The 17,111-nt window shown below is 46.6% G+C and overlaps 2 protein-coding genes across 4 annotated transcripts; both read right to left on the bottom strand.

The window, feature by feature from the left end:
• Positions 1–327: 327 nt before the first annotated feature.
• Positions 328–16,002, bottom strand: LOC120659739 (disease resistance protein RGA5-like). Of its 3 annotated transcripts, none has more exons than XM_039937966.1 (4): positions 15,868–16,002; positions 2,901–2,997; positions 821–2,809; positions 328–593 (listed from the first exon to the last, which is right to left on the bottom strand). In XM_039937966.1, exon 3 carries the CDS (start codon positions 1,910–1,912, stop codon positions 833–835), a length of 1,080 nt encoding a protein of 359 aa, XP_039793900.1. In that variant the 5' UTR covers positions 1,913–2,809; positions 2,901–2,997; positions 15,868–16,002; the 3' UTR covers positions 328–593; positions 821–832. The 3 variants fall into 3 exon arrangements, with proteins under 3 accessions (XP_039793900.1, XP_039793899.1, XP_039793898.1); XM_039937965.1 differs by having other exon boundaries at positions 821–2,806; XM_039937964.1 differs by lacking the exon at positions 2,901–2,997 and having other exon boundaries at positions 15,868–15,999.
• On the bottom strand, positions 15,846–16,355 carry LOC120662392 (disease resistance protein RGA5-like). Its single transcript, XM_039941547.1, has one exon. It carries the CDS (start codon positions 16,353–16,355, stop codon positions 15,846–15,848), a length of 510 nt encoding a protein of 169 aa, XP_039797481.1.
• Positions 16,356–17,111: the final 756 nt, after the last annotated feature.

The following is a 17,111-nucleotide window of genomic DNA, read 5'->3' as shown; positions in this document are numbered from 1 at the left end:
GAAATTGAAAATATATTTCCGTAAAAAATATTTTTGAAAAATATAAAAATAAAAAAGACGCGCTAGGGGCGCCGTGAGTGTTTTCATTGGACTGGCCCTAGGTGTGGGCGTGGCCCATCATATCAGCAAAAGGCCCACCCCTCGCAGCCCAAGTCGTGGAATCTAGGAAACGGAAACTAGGATAAATTTTGTTCCTTGCATTATCCGAGCTACTACCTCAAGTTAAAACGCGTTGGGCACGTGTATTCGATCACTTTTGCTAAAAAAACATATATTGGTTCACTCGGTAGTTATGTATCGAACATTAATTCCTTACAAAAAAAAAGATTGACTCAGACTCCATCCTCCAAACTTGATAACTTAAGATACAGTATATGGATGAAATGTTCAAAATATGTCACACCCATAATCCATCATCAATTACAAAAAAAACGTACATGATGTAATTATTGGAAACACGTCATGAATAGTCATAAAAGTATTTGAGTTTGACATGAATGTGACAATAGATTTCATGGAAAATGTAACATACTTAGTCTCTAACCCCATAACAAGAACATTACGAGCAACAAATCTCATGAGCTGCTTCCATCCTACAAATAAAGAAACAAGAATCAGAATGAAGCCTTAATAATGTAGTAATAGTTTCAAACTTCCACTATGTTAAACAAGGGTAGCACAAAAGAAAAGATTGGCAGTTGGCTCGACAGGATGTTTTCTTAGCGCAAAATAGAAGTGGCAAAACAACCATTTCGCACCGGATTGATAGACAGGCCACATAAGACTACACTATCTTAAATGCTGATGAGTTAACTCTTACCTTTAATTCTTACTAGTAGGAAAAATTGAGCGAAGGATGGTTGGGATGATCGTTAATTGTCTTCCTAATAGCATTTTGGGCTTCGGTGTGCTCCGCCCAATTTAATGCAATGATGTTTAACACAATAACGACATGTCGGAGAGAAGGGAGGTTCTCGTATCCATAATTGAAGTTATTAGTCCGAAAATGCTCATTGGTCCTTCTAGCGTCAAAGCAAAGGTAGAGTCTTCCAAGCTTTGGCATAGCCCCAGGTTGAAACTTAAGGAACATCAACTGGCACAAAATCTGAAGATCTGTTAGACACGGGAATGCAGATGGACTGCTGTGAATAACGAGCTTTTCCTGCTGCAGTGGTAAACCTAGTACTTGTATCCTGAGAAAGCGAAGAGATGGCAGCTCAGCAAGCTTGTCAAGATGCTCAGGCTGTACATGCACATTGAGCAGCCTGATGGACAAGACCGTGAGACAGGAGAGCGACGGATCCATCCACCTTGGGAGTTCATCAAAGTAGCCACTACACATGTAGGTCCACAGACCAGAAGGAACATGTGCCATAAAATTCAGGGAATACAAACTATGTAGTGGAATTCTCAGCACCAAAACTTGTAACGTACTGGAGCACATTTGAAGGCACGTGTGAAGCAATTCCTTCCAATTGCCAGTTCTGCTCTCTGGTTCTTCCTTGATGGCAATTTCAAGAGCCTTTAGCTCTCCCAGTTTACCAATCTCTGTCACAGCGTGCAAGGTAGGGCGTATGCCTACAAGCTCTCGTAGAGATTTCATATTCTCCAGACTCACACCTTCTGGTAGCTCCACTCTTTCAGCATGAAACCAGACCAGTTTTCCGAGTTTACCAAAAGACAGTGGTAACATTATCACTGACTCATCATCGACGCTTCTGATTTCCAATGTTTCCAGAGACTCCAGCTTGCCAATACTCTCGGGGAGCTTAGTGACTTTCAAACCCTGTAGCCGTAGAAACTTAAGGAGGTACAACTTGCATATATCCTTAAAATGATTGTTATCCAGTCCAGAACAGTTCGCTAGCTGCAATACACGTAGAACATGAAATCTTGATAGGGATGGCATCATTAAATCAGCACGGCCAAAGACATCAAGTGACCTCACTTTGAACAGTTCTTTTCTTTCATTTATTGAGGCATTGGTGTTGCTACTGTTGTGGAGGGATAGCCGTCGGATGATCTCCCTCTGATGCAATGAAGATGCACTGCTTGTTCACCATCTGACAACGAAGCGGTAACAAAGCCTTCTTCAGCTGACAACTTGATAATAAGCTCAAGCACCATGTCATGTAATTGGCAATAATACACCTCCGTCCCTCCAAGTGCGTAAAATGGATCCTTACTGTTGACGGGATGTATTAAGCTTCTATTAATAAGCTAATTGAAGTAACCATCCCCTGTCTCCTGCAAGCTTGACCCTGCACGTGTAATGAAACCCTCTGCAATCCAGCTCCATACCAAAACATCCTTTCTAATCACCTGGTCCTCGGGATATTTGTTCAGATACAACAAACAAGTCTTCAAATGGAAAGGCAGATCATTGTAACTGAGGCTTAATATTGTGTTCATCTTATCCACATGGGGGCTATTTTCAGATCCCGAACCAATTGAATTATTCACCTTCTCCCATTCCACTGAACATCTTGGTTTAGTAGCTAGTAAGCTTGCTGTAGTAATAATGGCTAATGGTACACCACCACATTTCTTTAAGATTTTTCCAGTGACTTTGCTCAAATCAGGAGGACAATCATCTGCAGATTCAAATATTCGTTTGTAGAACAGCTCTCTGGAGTTATCATTGGAAAGAGGCTTTATTTCATAAATACCACCACCAACATGTTCCGCGACAGCTTTATTGCGAGTGGTTATGATTATCTTGCTTCCATGATTACCATCCTGCAAAGCAAGTTTGATTGTATCACATGGCAATTCTTTCCATAAATCATCAATCACGCACAAGCACCTGCTAAAGTAATAGCATGCACGAGCATGTTAGTAAACCAAGATGTAATTATGTCAAAGCCTAAACTGAAAAATATTGACAAAATAAATCTTACACGTAAAGTATTGAAAAACTTGTGATGGAATAAGCAGGGGGCTGCAAGATGCATGAATAAATCCTCAGACTCGGAAGGGTGGAAGATTTGATATTTACTACAAAACAAGCGAACGTAGTGAATATACCTAGCCCAAACCACAAACCAGGTCCTCCTCTCATTAGAGAATGAGTAAATTGCACCAATCATATAACAACTTGGTAGGTGGGGTGCAAATTGATCCAACAATTAGTAAAGTGCTCAATTTAGTACAATAACTTGATAGCTGAGTGCAGATTGATCCAACAACTTAGAAAATGCTTAATTTAGTACAATAACTTGGTAAATTAATGCATTCAAAGTCCAAACATTAAAAGACAATATATTTACTAACGTCAAGTCACAATAAAGAGTATATTCATGTTGAAACGTATTATTTGAGCGTAGATTTTTGTGTCGCAATGGACACCAATAATTTTATTCTCAGAATAAATTAATTATGGTTTTATTAAATATAATATATTATTTAACCACCATTACAATAGTAACATATTAATCAAAGTAGATGAACGTCAATAATTCTTAAATTTTATAAATGGAAATTATTGATGGTGATCCGGTTGTTACTTTTCAACTATGTCAATTTTTTATTAGTTCAAATGCAAATAAATTTTAGAATTACACCATTAGCATCACTCAAACACTGAAGTCGATAAGAGAGACCCTGAAACCTTAGGTTTCTTCAGTGCTTCTGCTCATGTATTCAACAATGCTCATGTTTGTCTCTGTTTATTTAGCTCATTATTCCTTTCTAACGCATGGCTTTAAAAATATATGTACCAAGCTCCTAAAAGGTATCAATAGTTTGTATAAACGTATTGGTCTTTATAGTTTAGCCGTGCATATAATCAAACATATCAGAAACAGTGAGGGTGAATTTTTCAATATTGAATATCAAATTAAATAGTTTTAATTAAAATTAAATCACTATACAATAATGTAAAGACATAACATTAATTTCTAAACAGTGAGAGTTTTATCCTGGCCAAATACATTGCCACGCAGGTGCTACACAAAAATCAATGGTCAAATAATACTTAATAATTTGTCATAACATGAATATACTCTTTATTGAGACTTTATGTTAGTTACATTGCCGTGTAATGTTTGGTCTGCGAATGCACCTATTTGCCAAGTTATTGCATTAAGTTGGGCATTTTAAAAGTTGCCAGCACCTAAATTGAAGGAAGTTATATAGGATTTTAAAAATATAATGTAAATTTGCTGCAGGACATGCAAAATGAGATCGTTTTGGTTGAAGGCACCGCTAGGAGATACTCTAGTTCCGAGGCGCACAACTAACGGGTCCACTTTCATGGGGGAGCTGAAATGTATGCTCTAAACCGGTGCAAAGCTAAGAGGAGAGAGAAGAAAATAAAAGAGGTGCAATACATTTGAGAGGAGGTGCTAACCTAGCACCACCTTGTACCTGTTGCTTATCTAGTTATCCTGATACCAGCAATATAAAACATTTTGTCTTCTCTCTCATCCACTCACCCCTCTCCTTCTCTGACAACCCATACACTGGATGTCCATCCATTCATACAATTTTTATATGGTGTGGGGTCCAACTTAGTGTGTGCTAAGAAATTTATACATAGCAGACTTTTTTCTAGCAAAGCACCTCATGAGGTGTCACATGTTTGCACCTTAGCCAAGATTATATTGGAGTTACCCTATATCTGCATACCACGCGCAGGTCCCATCGATTCAATTACGAAGCTGGGCCGGATGGGCAGAGCTCATCCTCGGCACCGTTACCGCGCGTGCTATGCAGGACGAGTAAGCATCAGCTGCCGGCGTCGGGCAAGCCGTGGTGGGACGAGCGGCGATGTAGCTAGATGCGAGGAGTGCGACGCGATCGACCTGCCTGAGTAAGAGCTCGGCCACGGTGTCGACCGCCCTGTGGCTGCTGGCATGGGGCGCAGGGGCGAGCTCCCACCGTTCGAACAGTTTCAAATAGTTGTGGTTTACTTTCTTATAAAGAAATATAAGCACGCACTCCATCCGGTCCAAATTATAAATCACTTCAATGTTTCTTGAGGAATGTGAGTACTCTATCCTGGCTGTGATGAGTGAATTGTCAGCCGTGCGGTGTGATCGTGCGCTTGGTCTTTGGATTGCAGATACACGGGCGTCGAGTGTCGACGGGGAGCTGCCGTGGAGGTGATGTGGCCGATGGACCGTGCGGTGGACGGCGGTGAAGGGCAGCCGGGACCGGAGCTCGGACCGGGCGGCAGCTGTGGCGTCCACTCCTGGATCGAGGGCGCAAGCGGCGACGGAAGGCGGGTTTCTTGGTTTGCGCCACAAAACCAAGGAGGCAGACAGCGGTTGAAGACGCCAAGTCGTGGAGGCACGGGCGTCGGTCTCGGGACTGACGGAGGCGACAGGCGTCGACGGCGTCTAGGGCCTCGCTGCGGGCGATGAGGTGACCGGCGTCGGGCGGCGTCTAGGGCCGTTAGAAGGCCGAGGCGGGAACGGCGTCTAGGGCCACGGCGTGGAGGCGGGAATCTTCCCGCGCTTGAGGTTTTGGCGGTTTTCTCAAAACCGACCACCTACTCGGGTTTCGCGGACCCTCCAAAACCGCGGACTGGATCTTCATCAAGACGGCGGCATCGTGGAGAAGACTTCGTTCCGAAGAAAGAACCTCGGCCGTCGGATGAGATCGTGTTCAGGGGGTGCTGCAGGCAAACCGGTCTGACCGGTCCCTAGCACCGGTCTGACCGGTCTAACCAACCGGTCTGACCGGTCCAGCATACCGGTCTGACCGGTCCCGCGGGTATAAATACTCCTTCACTTGTGTTAGGTTAATTGCGGCTTTTGTATTCTGTTCGTGGACTCATTAATTCTCCAGGCCGCCGCCCCTGCGTCTCTCTCCCTCTGTTCTTCTCTTTAGAGTAGATTTGTTATGGAATTGTGAGACTTTGTATTGGATTTGATTGGGAAAGGAGGCCCCATCCTCCTTGTGCCCTATGGGCTTTTTGAATCAATCCAATCCCCTCGTTTTGTGCCCTTGAGTGATGGATTTCGATTTCGTTTTTGGTGCACATGATTGCGAGGATTCCACGAGCTCTTTGTTGTGATTCTCGTACTTCTAATCCTGTCCCAAACCCTCTGGAATCATGAGCTCTTTTGAATTGGATTTATTGAGTTTTTGAGAAAACCCCAATCCTTCTTGATCTCTCCTCGAATTCTCAAGATTTGTTGATCTTTAGGACGAGATCTCTTAGGGATATGTTCACGAGGTAGAGGCGAAGCTATCCCCCAAGTTTCATCGATTTTTGTGGTCGTTTGGTTGAGATTCATCGTTTGAATCCATGTTTTCGGGGGGTTTTCTGGGTGCCACCGGTCAGACCGGTAGGCAAGACCGGTCAGACCGGTCTGCTAGTTTTTGAACAGCCGCGACCGGTCAGACCAGTCCAGTGCACCGGTCAGACCGGTCCTGACAGATCAATTCTGCAGTTTTCCCGATTCGCTTCCGATCTGCTTCGTGGTTTTGCTCGCTCGTTCGAGGCCTTTTGTGTTGGTTTAGCTTTTCCATAGCTATTCCAAACTCTGGTCAGAACGCTTGAGGGTTTGGGTTATTTTCGGGACTTAGGCCGACGGTTCGAATTTCGAAGAAATTTTGATCGGCTCCCATTCACCCCCCCTTTGGTCGCCGGCTTCGGTCCCTCAATTGGTATCAGAGCTCGGTTGAGGTTTTCAGTACCTTAACCGGTTCGAAAACCACTCGGCGACCATGGCGAGTCTTGGTAAGATCCTGATGTTTTCCGGCGAGGACTATGCCTCCACAAACCAGCTTTACGAGGTGCTTGCTGTTCAGACCACACCTCTCCAGGTGACCCAGCACGAGGCTAACGCCAAGGCCGTCAATGCCTTGTTCGCTGGCGTTTCTTGTGCGGAGTTCTCACGCGTCCAGGGTTTTCAGGAAGCCCACAAAATTTGGACGTGCCTTGAGAACTACCACGAGGGTACACCTCAGGTGAAGGCCAGACTGTTCGAGACTCACCGGCGTGAGTACGAGAACTTCACACAGGAGCCGGGTGAGAGCATTGACTTGATGTTCAGTCGTTTTCAGTCGATTATAAACAAAGTCAATGCGAACAGATCTGCTGGTGCCCTTGAGTACACAGAGCACGAGAAGGCCCTCAAGTTGCTTTACGCACTTGATCGCTCTGTGTGGGATCTCAAGGTGAACACCATCATTGAGTCTGCTGGCTATGAGACTCTGACGGTGAACGAGCTTTTCAGTAAGCTCAAGGCCACAGAGGTGGATAACCAGACACGAGCCAAGCTCAATGGTGCCCCTCCTTCCAAGAGCGTCACTCTTGTGACTGGCCCAGGTGGATCGAGCTCTAACGCTAGCTCTGCTCTTGGCTTTTCTCTTACCTCTTTGCCTTCTGTTTCAGATGAGCAGCTGGAAACGCTAGGTGACGACGACTTGTGCCTCCTCATCAGCAAGTTCCAGCGCGTCTACCACAACAGGCAGAGGAAGAAGAACGCCGGGTGCTACAACTGCGGCGATCTGAACCACTTCATCGCCGATTGCCCCAAGAAGTCCGGCGGTGGCCAGAACAACTCTTTCGACTACTACCGCCACCACGACCGCGACGAGGGAGGCTCCAACAAGGAGCGTTGGCGCCACAAGCACCGCAGTCATGACCGGGGAGGATGCTTCGACAATGAGTCGCTCAAGAAGCGCTTCCAGTACAAGGCCAAGAAGTGGGAGAAGGCCTTCCTGGCGCAGCTCAGCGACCTCGACAAGAGCTCCGACACCGACCGCTCTTCTTCACCAACCTCTGACGACGACGATAAGAAGAAGAAGAAGCGGGACAAGGAAGCCACCGGCTTCATCGGCCTTTGCTTGGCGGCAGGTCGGCGCAAGAGCTTCTGCACCATGGCGGGCGAAGTCGATGGTGCTCGTGCGTCTTCGGGTGGACATGCTACACCGATGCACTCCGGCTCTTCTCCTGGATCTGAGAGCGATTCAGAGGTAAACTCCACAATCGACCTGCTTGATACAGAGGTTAGGGAGTTGTACGCCGCTCTCGACAACCAGAAGAGGCTGCTTAAGGAAGCAGCTAGAGAGCGTAGAAAGCTTAGGGCTGAGCTAGCTTGTGCTAGGGAGAAATCTAGTGAGGATGAGTGCGCTGGCTGCATATCTCACATGAATGATCTTGTTGCTCTCCATGCCAAGCATGATGAGAATGTCGCAAACTTAGATGTTGCTAAGACTTCGCTTTCTTATGTGTCTCACGAGCTAGCCAAGGCCAAACATGAGCTTGAACTTGTCAAGGACGCTCCCATTATTAGTGATGTGCTTGAATGCGATGAGTGTCCTATCTTCAAGTCTGATCTAGCTTCTTTGTAGTCCAAGTTTGCTACTGTTGTTTGTGAACTAGAGGAGCTTAGATCTAGACCTGCTTTGTTTGGCGCTTGTAAGCTTTGTCCCACGCTTAGGTTGGAGCTAGAGGAGAAGAATGCTTTGATCAAGTCTTTTGGAAAGACTAAGGTCGTAGAGTCTAGCCCACCTATTGACTGCTCTGTTTGCCCTGGTTTGATCTCTGATTTGGATAATCTTGCGGTAGAGAAAGCCAACTTGGAGAATGAGAACACATACCTTAGGGCGATTCTAAGTTGGGTTTCTAGCAGTGAGCCGCAGTTGGGAATGATGATTAAGCAGTTCAAGCGTGGTGATGGGTTTGGGGTCGGTTACACATACACGAAGTTAGACTTTGACAGGTTGTATGGTAAGACTGGCAAGGCTGCTGGAAACACTGCTAGCACGAGCACGCAGCCTTCCCTTGTTGATCCCGCGGATGGTGTGCTTAAAGAACCACCGAAAGCACCTCCGCAGAAGCAGGTTTGGCTTCCAAAGCCCAATGCGCTGAGGAATCCCCTCGACACGCTCCCTGCTGCCACAGCCCAGGTTGCCCAGAAGAAGAGGGCTGCTCCTCCCCGTCCGCAGGCAAGGCCTCCACCTCCCAAGCGTGAGGTGAGGTACCACTGCGAGTTCTGTGACAGGAAAGGTCACCTGGAGGAGTTTTGCTTCAGGAGGAAGCGGACTGTGAGGCGAGAGCAGGAGAGACGGAACGCGGACATGTACTCTGCTCGGGTGCATGGTCCTCCTCGGCGAGGTGATACGCGAGATGCTAGGGCGCGCCGTGTAGGTGGAGGTCAGGGAGACGGTGGTGGTTACCGTGCTCCAGCGGGTGGTCGCTTTGCCGGCCGTGCTCCTAGTCATTTTCAGTACGGCTATGGACCACGGGACCAAGGCTTTGGAGGAGGTTTTGAGGCTCCACGCTTTCCTCATGGTGGTGTTCGTCAGTCACGCGGTAGACGGGACGGGGGATACGCTTTGTCTGGTTTTGCTAACCCTTCTGTAGAGCAAATGGCTCGACACTGGTTTGCTTCTCACTTTGCTAACCCCAGTGTTGAGACATTTGCTCACCCTTTGTCTCACTACTGATGTGCAGGTCGGAGGCTTGGAGAACAGGTGGATCATGGACTCCGGTTGTTCGTGCCACATGACCAAAAATAACAAATGGTTCTCCAGCCTCACCCCGATGCGCTCAAAGGAGTACATTGTGTTCGGGGATAATGGAAGAGGAAAGGTACGTGGACTTGGCGCTGTTCGAGTTTCTGATCGCTTTACCCTGATAGAAGTTGCTTTGGTTTTGAATCTTGGCTTTAATTTGCTCTCTGTTTCGCAACTTCCTGATGAGGGGTTTGAGATTCGCTTCAAGGAGGGTTGTTCGCGTGTTCTTGATTCCAGAGGAGATTTGGTTTGTCGGATTACACCTCGCGATCGGGTTTTCTTGGTTGACTTCTCTGGAACTCCTCTTGGCACTTCTCGTTGCTTGTTGGCTGGTCCTTCTTTTGATATGTGGAAGTGGCATAGGAGACTTGCACATTTGAGCTTTGACTTGTTGTCGAGACTGAGCTCACTTGGCCTGATCCGAGGATTACCCAAATTGAAGTTTGAAAAGGACCTTGTTTGCCATCCGTGTCGCCACGGGAAGATGATTGCCACTTCACATCCGCCTGTTAATCAGGTGATGACCTCTCACCCTGGAGAGTTGCTACACATGGACACTGTCGGTCCTTTTCGGGTGATGTCTGTTGGTGGGAAGTGGTACGTTCTTGTGATTGTGGACGACTTTTCTCGCTATTCTTGGGTCTTTTCATGAGAACCAAGGAAGAGGCTTTCGAGTTTGTTCGAGACTTGATCTTGAGGTTGAAAAATGAGTTACCCCAGGCCATGAGAGCGATCCGCAGTGACAATGGCACATAATTCAAAAACGCTCGTTTTGACGCCTTTTGCAGTGATCAAGGGCTTGAACACCAGTATTCTTCTCCCTACACTCCACAGCAGAATGGAGTTATAGAGCGGAAGAATCGGATGCTAGTTGAGATGGCGAGGACGATGCTCGATGAGCATAGGACACCTCGCAAATACTGGGCTGAGGCAGTTAACACCGCTGGTTACGTGTCCAACCGCATTTTCTTGCGTGCTTTCATGCACAGGACTTCTTATGAGTTGCGGTTTGGACGCCAGCCCCGTGTTGACTATCTCAGAGTTTTCGGTTGCCGGTGCTTTGTGCTGAAAGATGGAAATCTTGATAAGTTTGAGTCTCGCTCGTCTGACGGTATTTTTCTCGGTTATGCTTCTCACTCTAGAGCGTACCGTGTGCTGATTATTGATACTAACATCGTCAGAGAGACTTGTGAAGTCACTTTCGACGAGACTGCACCGTGCAATTCTTCTGTCTTTGAAGTTGCAGGAGATGATGAGCTCGGCACCGCCATCTTTGAAGATGAGGAGGAAGAAGCTGCAGATGGCGACGCTGAGGCTACCACGCGTGCAGTGGACCCAGCTATCTCTGCCACAAGCTCGGACGATGACGACGGCCCCGACCTGACTACGTCTACTTCCCGGGGGCTGTTCGAGTAGGTGACTCAGGCTTCACCAGCTGCACCTGAGGAGACACCAGCTTTGGTCGAGGAGGAGGCCACTTCGACACGGGAAGCACCGCGACACATTCAGCGTCGCCATCCACCTCAACAGATGCTAGGTGATCTCAACGAGCGAGTCACCAGGTCCAAGGTAACAAGTATCGCTGGCTTTGCTCATTCAGCATTTGTTGCCTCTTTTGAGCCCAAGGATATTGGGCACGCTCTTTCTGATTCTAATTGGGTCAATGCCATGCATGAGAAACTTGAAAATTTTGAAAGAAACCAAGTTTGGGTTTTAGTCGAGCCTCCACCTGCTTGTAATCCCATCGGAACGAAGTGGGTTTTCAAAAACAAGCAGGGTGAGGATGGTTTGGTTGTTCGGAACAAGGCTCGTCTTGTTGCCCAGGGGTTTTGCCAAAAAGAGGGTATTGATTTTGAGGAAACTTTTGCCCCTGTTGCTCGTTTGGAAGCTATTCGAATCTTTCTTGCATTTGCTGCTTCCAAGGGATTTAAGGTTTTCCAAATGGATGTTAAATCTGCCTTCTTGAATAGTTTTATTGAAGAAGAGGTTTATGTGAAGCAACCCCCTGGTTTCGAAAATCCCAAGTTTCCAAACCGTGTTTATAAACTTCCGAAAGCTCTTTACGGTTTGAAACAGGCACCTAGAGCTTGGTATGATAGATTTAAAATATTTTTGCTGGCTCAGGGTTTCAAAATGGGATGTGTTGATAAAACTTTGTTCCTCATGCGATCTGGCACTGATTTTCTTTTAGTTCAGATATACGTGGCTGATATTATCTTTGGTGGCTCTTCTCACGCTCTTGTCTCCAAGTTTTCTGAGCAGATGTCCAGGGAGTTCGAGATGAGCATGATGGGTGAGTTGCAGTTTTTCCTCGGGCTGCAGATCAAGCAAACTCCTCAGGGCACTTTTGTCCATCAAGCCAAGTACACTAGAGACTTGTTGCGGAAGTTCGACATGAGTGACTTGTCTCCTCAGCCGACTCCGATCAGCACATCTATGACGCTTGATGAGGACTTGGACGGCGAGGCGGTGGACCAGAAGGAGTACAGGAGCATGATCGGCTCTCTCCTGTACCTGACGGCGACGCGACCGGACATCCAGTTCGGCGTCTGCCTCTACGCGCGGTATCAGGCTTCGCCGCGCACTTCCCACAGGCAGGTGGTGAAACGCATCTTCAGGTATCTGAAATTCACCCCTGAATTTGGTCTTTGGTATTCTGCGAATTCTTCTCTGGTTTTGGTGGGCTTCTCTCATGCTGATTTCGGTGGGTGTCGGTTGGATCGCAAGTCGACATCCGGCACTTGTCAATTTCTCGGTACATCTTTGGTGTCTTGGTCCTCTCGCAAGCAGGCTAGCGTAGCACTTTCTTCCACAGAAGCTGAGTATGTTGCCGCTGCTAGCTGCTGCTCCCAGATACTTTGGATGAAACAAACCTTGCAGGATTATGGATTGAGTTTTGGTAGGGTTCCCATCTTTGTAGACAACATGTCCGCTATTAGCATTGCAAAGAACCCTGTCCTACACTCCAGAACCAAACACATAGATATCCAATTCTATTTCCTGCGAGATAACCATGAGAGAAGACACATAGACTTGATCCATGTCCCTTCAGAGAGGCAAACTGTAGATATCCTAACCAACCCGCTAGAGCAGGACACCTTTGCTCGCTTGGGGTTTGTTACCCCTTTTAATCGCTGACTTTTCTTTGGTTAGCTTTGTAGGTCTTGTTTGCTCTTCCTTTTGTTTTCTAGGTTTGGTAGTTGCATTTGTGCATAAGCATTGTACATGTCTGCATTTTGCATTGTCTCACTTGCACTAGCATTCTTGTATACATTGCTATGATCTTCTAGTGCCTTCTAGTGTGAGTTGATAAACTTGATCATGTATAGCTTGTTCCACTGTGTATATGACATCATCTGAGTTAAGCTATTTTGATTTGAAAATCTGAAAACATGATCACCCTGTCTTGGCTACTAGTATGTTAGGGCGTGTTGATATGCTTTGCTATCTTATTCAAGCTAGTGTGACTTTTTGTTCAGCAATTCATACTTGAAATGATCTAAATCTGATAAAATTGCTTGAACTGTTCTTGAAATGGATTGAAAAGATCCAGGTGGGATTGCTTGTCGCACTGATCGACCTTTCGGGACGGCTCACTTTGCACTTGTGAGAACCCAGGCAAGGCTGTGCATGACTGAAACGAGTGCTTTAAGCTTCTGATTGTCTTCTGGCATAGGCTTGGCCTTTTGCTAAGTAAAGCATGACAAGCTTTCAACCCCTGGCATTAAGAATTGATTGCTAAAAATTTGATTGCTAAAAAATAAATGTTGGCAACTTGTTTTGGCTGGTTTGGCTCACCTGTATGAGTTTGAGTAGCACTGCTTTCTATTCCCTACTTGTTAGTGCTAGATCATGGGTGATGCTTTTATTTCTCCTAAACTGAACTTGCCTAGCTCTAGACTGATTTGATATACCCTGTTGAGCTAGATGCAGGTCTTGTTTATGGATGCACACATGCTTGTGACTAGATGTTGCTCATATCCTTATATTCCTGAATGCTTTCACTTACACCTCCTGCATTGCATTCTTTGCATAGCATCTGTTCGGGGGGAGTCTCAGCTTCAGGGGGAGCTTTAGATCTTTTTAGGCTTGATGTGTGCATGTGCCAACAAGGGGGAGAATTTTGAGAGAAGTGATCAAACAAGGGGGAGATTTGTTTGATTTTTGAAAAACTTGTTGTGCACAAGGCTTTGAGAGTGCATCATTTTGGGAGAGTTGCACTTGTGAGAGGGAAAAACTTTGCTTGGGGAGTTTCTGTTTTGGTTTTGGCTCCTGGTTTTTCTCATTTTCTTTCTACTTCTTGCATGACTGCGTCGAGCGTTACCTCTGTCTTTGAGGAGTCATGTTTTGGCTTTTGATCGATTGCGTCGAGCCTTTGCCCTTGTCTTAGGGGATCGATTTTGCTTGAGTAAGTGACTGTTCTTGCCCTTCTAAGCTTTTCGTCACTTGCTTGTGCTTCTTTGTTCTTTTCTGGTTTCACTTCTCTTGGTTCGTTTGTGGTGTGTTGACAATGCACTCATCAAGGGAGAGATTGAGGAATGTGAGTACTCTATCCTGGCTATAATGAGTGAATTGTCAACCGTGCGGTGTGATCGTGCGCTTGGTCTTTGGATTGCAGGTACACGGGCGTCGAGTGTCGACGGGGAGCTGCCGTGGAGGTGCTGTGGCCGATGGACCGTGCGGTGGACGGCGGTGAAGGGCAGCCGGGACCGGAGCTCGGACCGGGCGGCAGCTGTGGCGTCCACTCCTGGATCGAGGGCGCAAGCGGCGATGGAAGGCGGGTTTCTTGGTTTGCGCCACAAAACCAAGGAGGCGGACGGCGGTTGAAGACGCCAAGTCGTGGAGGCACGGGCGTCGGTCTCGGGACTGACGGAGGCGACGGGCGTCGACGTCGTCTAGGGCCTCGCTACGGGCGAGGAGGTGACGGGCGTCGGGCGGCATCTAGGGCCGTCAGAAGGCCGAGGCGGGAACGGCGTCTAGGGCCACGGCGTGGAGGCGGGAATTTTCCCGTGCGTGAGGTTTTGGCGGTTTTCTCAAAACCGGCCACCTACCCGGGTTTCGCGGACCCTCCAAAACCGCGGACTGGATCTTCATCAAGACGGCGGCATCGTGGAGAAGACTTCGTTCCGAAGAAAGAACCTCGGCCGTCGGATGAGATCGTGTTCAGGGGGTGCTGCAGGCAAACCGGTCTGACCGGTCCCTGGCACCGGTCTGACCGGTCTAACCAACCGGTCTGACCGGTCCAGCGTACCGGTCTGACCGGTCCCGCGGGTATAAATACCCCTTCACTTGTGTTAGGTTAATTGCGGCTTTTGTATTCTGTTCGTGGACTCATTAATTCTCCAGGCCGCCGCCCCTGCGTCTCCCTCCCTCTGTTCTTCTCTTTAGAGTAGATTTGTTATGGAATTGTGAGACTTTGTATTGGATTTGATTGGGAAAGGAGGCCCCATCCTCCTTGTGCCCTCTGGGATTTTTGAATCAATCCAATCCCCTAGTTTTGTGCCCTTGAGTGATGGATTTCGATTTCGTTTTTGGTGCACATGATTGCGAGGATTCCACGAGCTCTTTGTTGTGATTCTCGTGCTTCTAATCCTATCCCAAACCCTCTGGAATCACGAGCTCTTTTGAATTGGATTAATTGAGTTTTTGAGAAAACCCCAATCCTTCTTGATCTCTCCTCGAATTCTCAAGATTTGTTGATCTTTAGGACGAGATCTCTTAGGGATATGTTCACGGGGTAGAGGCGAAGCTATCCCCCAAGTTTCATCGATTTTCGTGGTCGTTTGGTTGAGATTCATCGTTTGAATCCAAGTTTTCGGAGGGTTTTCTAGGTGCCACCGGTCAGACCGGTAGGCAAGACCGGTCAGACCGGTCTGCTAGTTTTTGAACAGCCGCGACCGGTCAGACCGGTCCTGACAGATCAATTCTGCAGTTTTCCCGATTCGCTTCCGATCTGCTTCGTGGTTTTGCTCGCTCGTTCGAGGCCTTTTGTGTTGGTTTAGTTTTTCCATAGCTATTCCAAACTCTGATCAGAACGCTTGAGGGCTTGGGTGATTTTCGGGACTTAGGCCGATGGTTCGAATTTCGAAGAAATTTTGATCGGCTCCCATTCACCCCCTTCTGGTCGCCGGCTTCGGTCCCTCATTTCTAGATGTATTAATCTTTACTATGTATCTACATAAATAAATTGTATAGCTAAATACATAGCAAAATCTATGTATCTATAAATACAAAAATGACCCGTAGTTTGGAAAGACGGAAGTATTACTGTAGGCTAGAGTTAACTACATTAAAGTTGAAAAGACTGTTGTTGCATAATTTGTCACTCAATCAAAAGGAAAAAAGAGTTTACTTGTGACAATCAATAGTCAGTATAGCATAGAATTGTACCTTCTATTCTTGAGGAATTCTATAATTTTGTCAATGAGTAACTTTATTTCCCATGATTCATCTATGTGGCCATACTTATTCTCATCAAGTTGGACAAGAATATTCTTAAAAATCTTCTTTATATCAGGACTAAAGGATACGGAGACAAAAAAGTGGCAATCAAATTGTGCCTTAAAGTCCTGCAGCAATGAATTGGCAAGGGTTGTCTTTCCCAAGCCTCCCAACCCAACTATAGGAATTATATTTGATTGCTTTCTCGATAAGCTCTCTTGTTCCAACAGTCGCTTAGGCAGCTCATTCTTTGGATCAATAGTCTCCACAACTGGACTATTAGACACCTCATCAACCTTGTACCTCTTACGACGCTCATTGACCATCTTGACCTGCTCCATGATGTCTTCGACAACATTGTGGATCTGATGGTTGGTCACCGCCATCTTGAACAAATTGATGGTCCTATCAATGAATCCCCTGAGGCTGAACGGCATGGTAGGTTCATGCTTGGTTCCCTGCAACATGATGGTGTCGACGGCATCTTCAATGTCATAGGATAGTTCCCTCACATCACGGGCTCAGATCTTGACCAGCTCGTCGAGCTGGTCCGCCGGCACCTCAGCCACCTTGCGGAGGGCTGCGGTCATGCTTCTCAGCTCCTTCTGAGAAGTTCCTGTATCTCTCCCTTGGCACCCTTCTGCAGCTTGTATTCGCCCACCACCAGCTCAGCAAGCTTAGGGAGGACGGTGTTCATCGCCCCAGTGGCGATGTCCATCTTAGCTGACCTTGGAGGCAGCACTTGCTTGTGTGTGTTTTGCAGCAGGTATCGGTTCTGCTTAAGCAGACAGCCAAGAATGGTCGACCATCCAATTAAGTATCCACCCGAACAATACCCAACGCAGTCACAAGAGACCTGAACGAGGAAACATAGTCTTGTTTAGATGTAAAATTCAAAATTACAAAACTATCACATCGAACATGTGTGACACATGCATTGAATATTAAATCTACATGAAATGGAAAACTAATTGCATAGTTTGCTTGTAAATTACGAGGCGAATCTAATAAGCCTAATTATGCTATGATTAGACACCAGGGTTTTCCTTACCGGTAAGGGAAAAAAACCGGAGGTCAGCGAGAAACGTGTTTATCGGATTTCTCGGAAAATTATCGGATTTGCCATTTTGATTTCGGATGAAATTTAGAAAAAAAATCTCAATTTATGCAAGAAGTAACCTAGATTATTTCCA

This window comes from Panicum virgatum, chromosome 2N, assembly GCF_016808335.1.
Source record: "Panicum virgatum strain AP13 chromosome 2N, P.virgatum_v5, whole genome shotgun sequence".
Taxonomy (NCBI): Eukaryota; Viridiplantae; Streptophyta; class Magnoliopsida; order Poales; family Poaceae; genus Panicum; species Panicum virgatum.
Note: the sequence above shows the minus strand (reverse complement) of the source record. Positions and strands in the feature narration are given on the sequence as shown.

Bases quoted from the DNA above. Each gene is read 5' to 3' on its own strand.
- LOC120662392 (XM_039941547.1), bottom strand. From the start codon at position 16,355: ATGCCGTTCAGCCTCAGGGGATTCATTGATAGGACCATCAATTTGTTC.
- LOC120659739 (XM_039937966.1), bottom strand. From the start codon at position 1,912: ATGATGCCATCCCTATCAAGATTTCATGTTCTACGTGTATTGCAGCTA.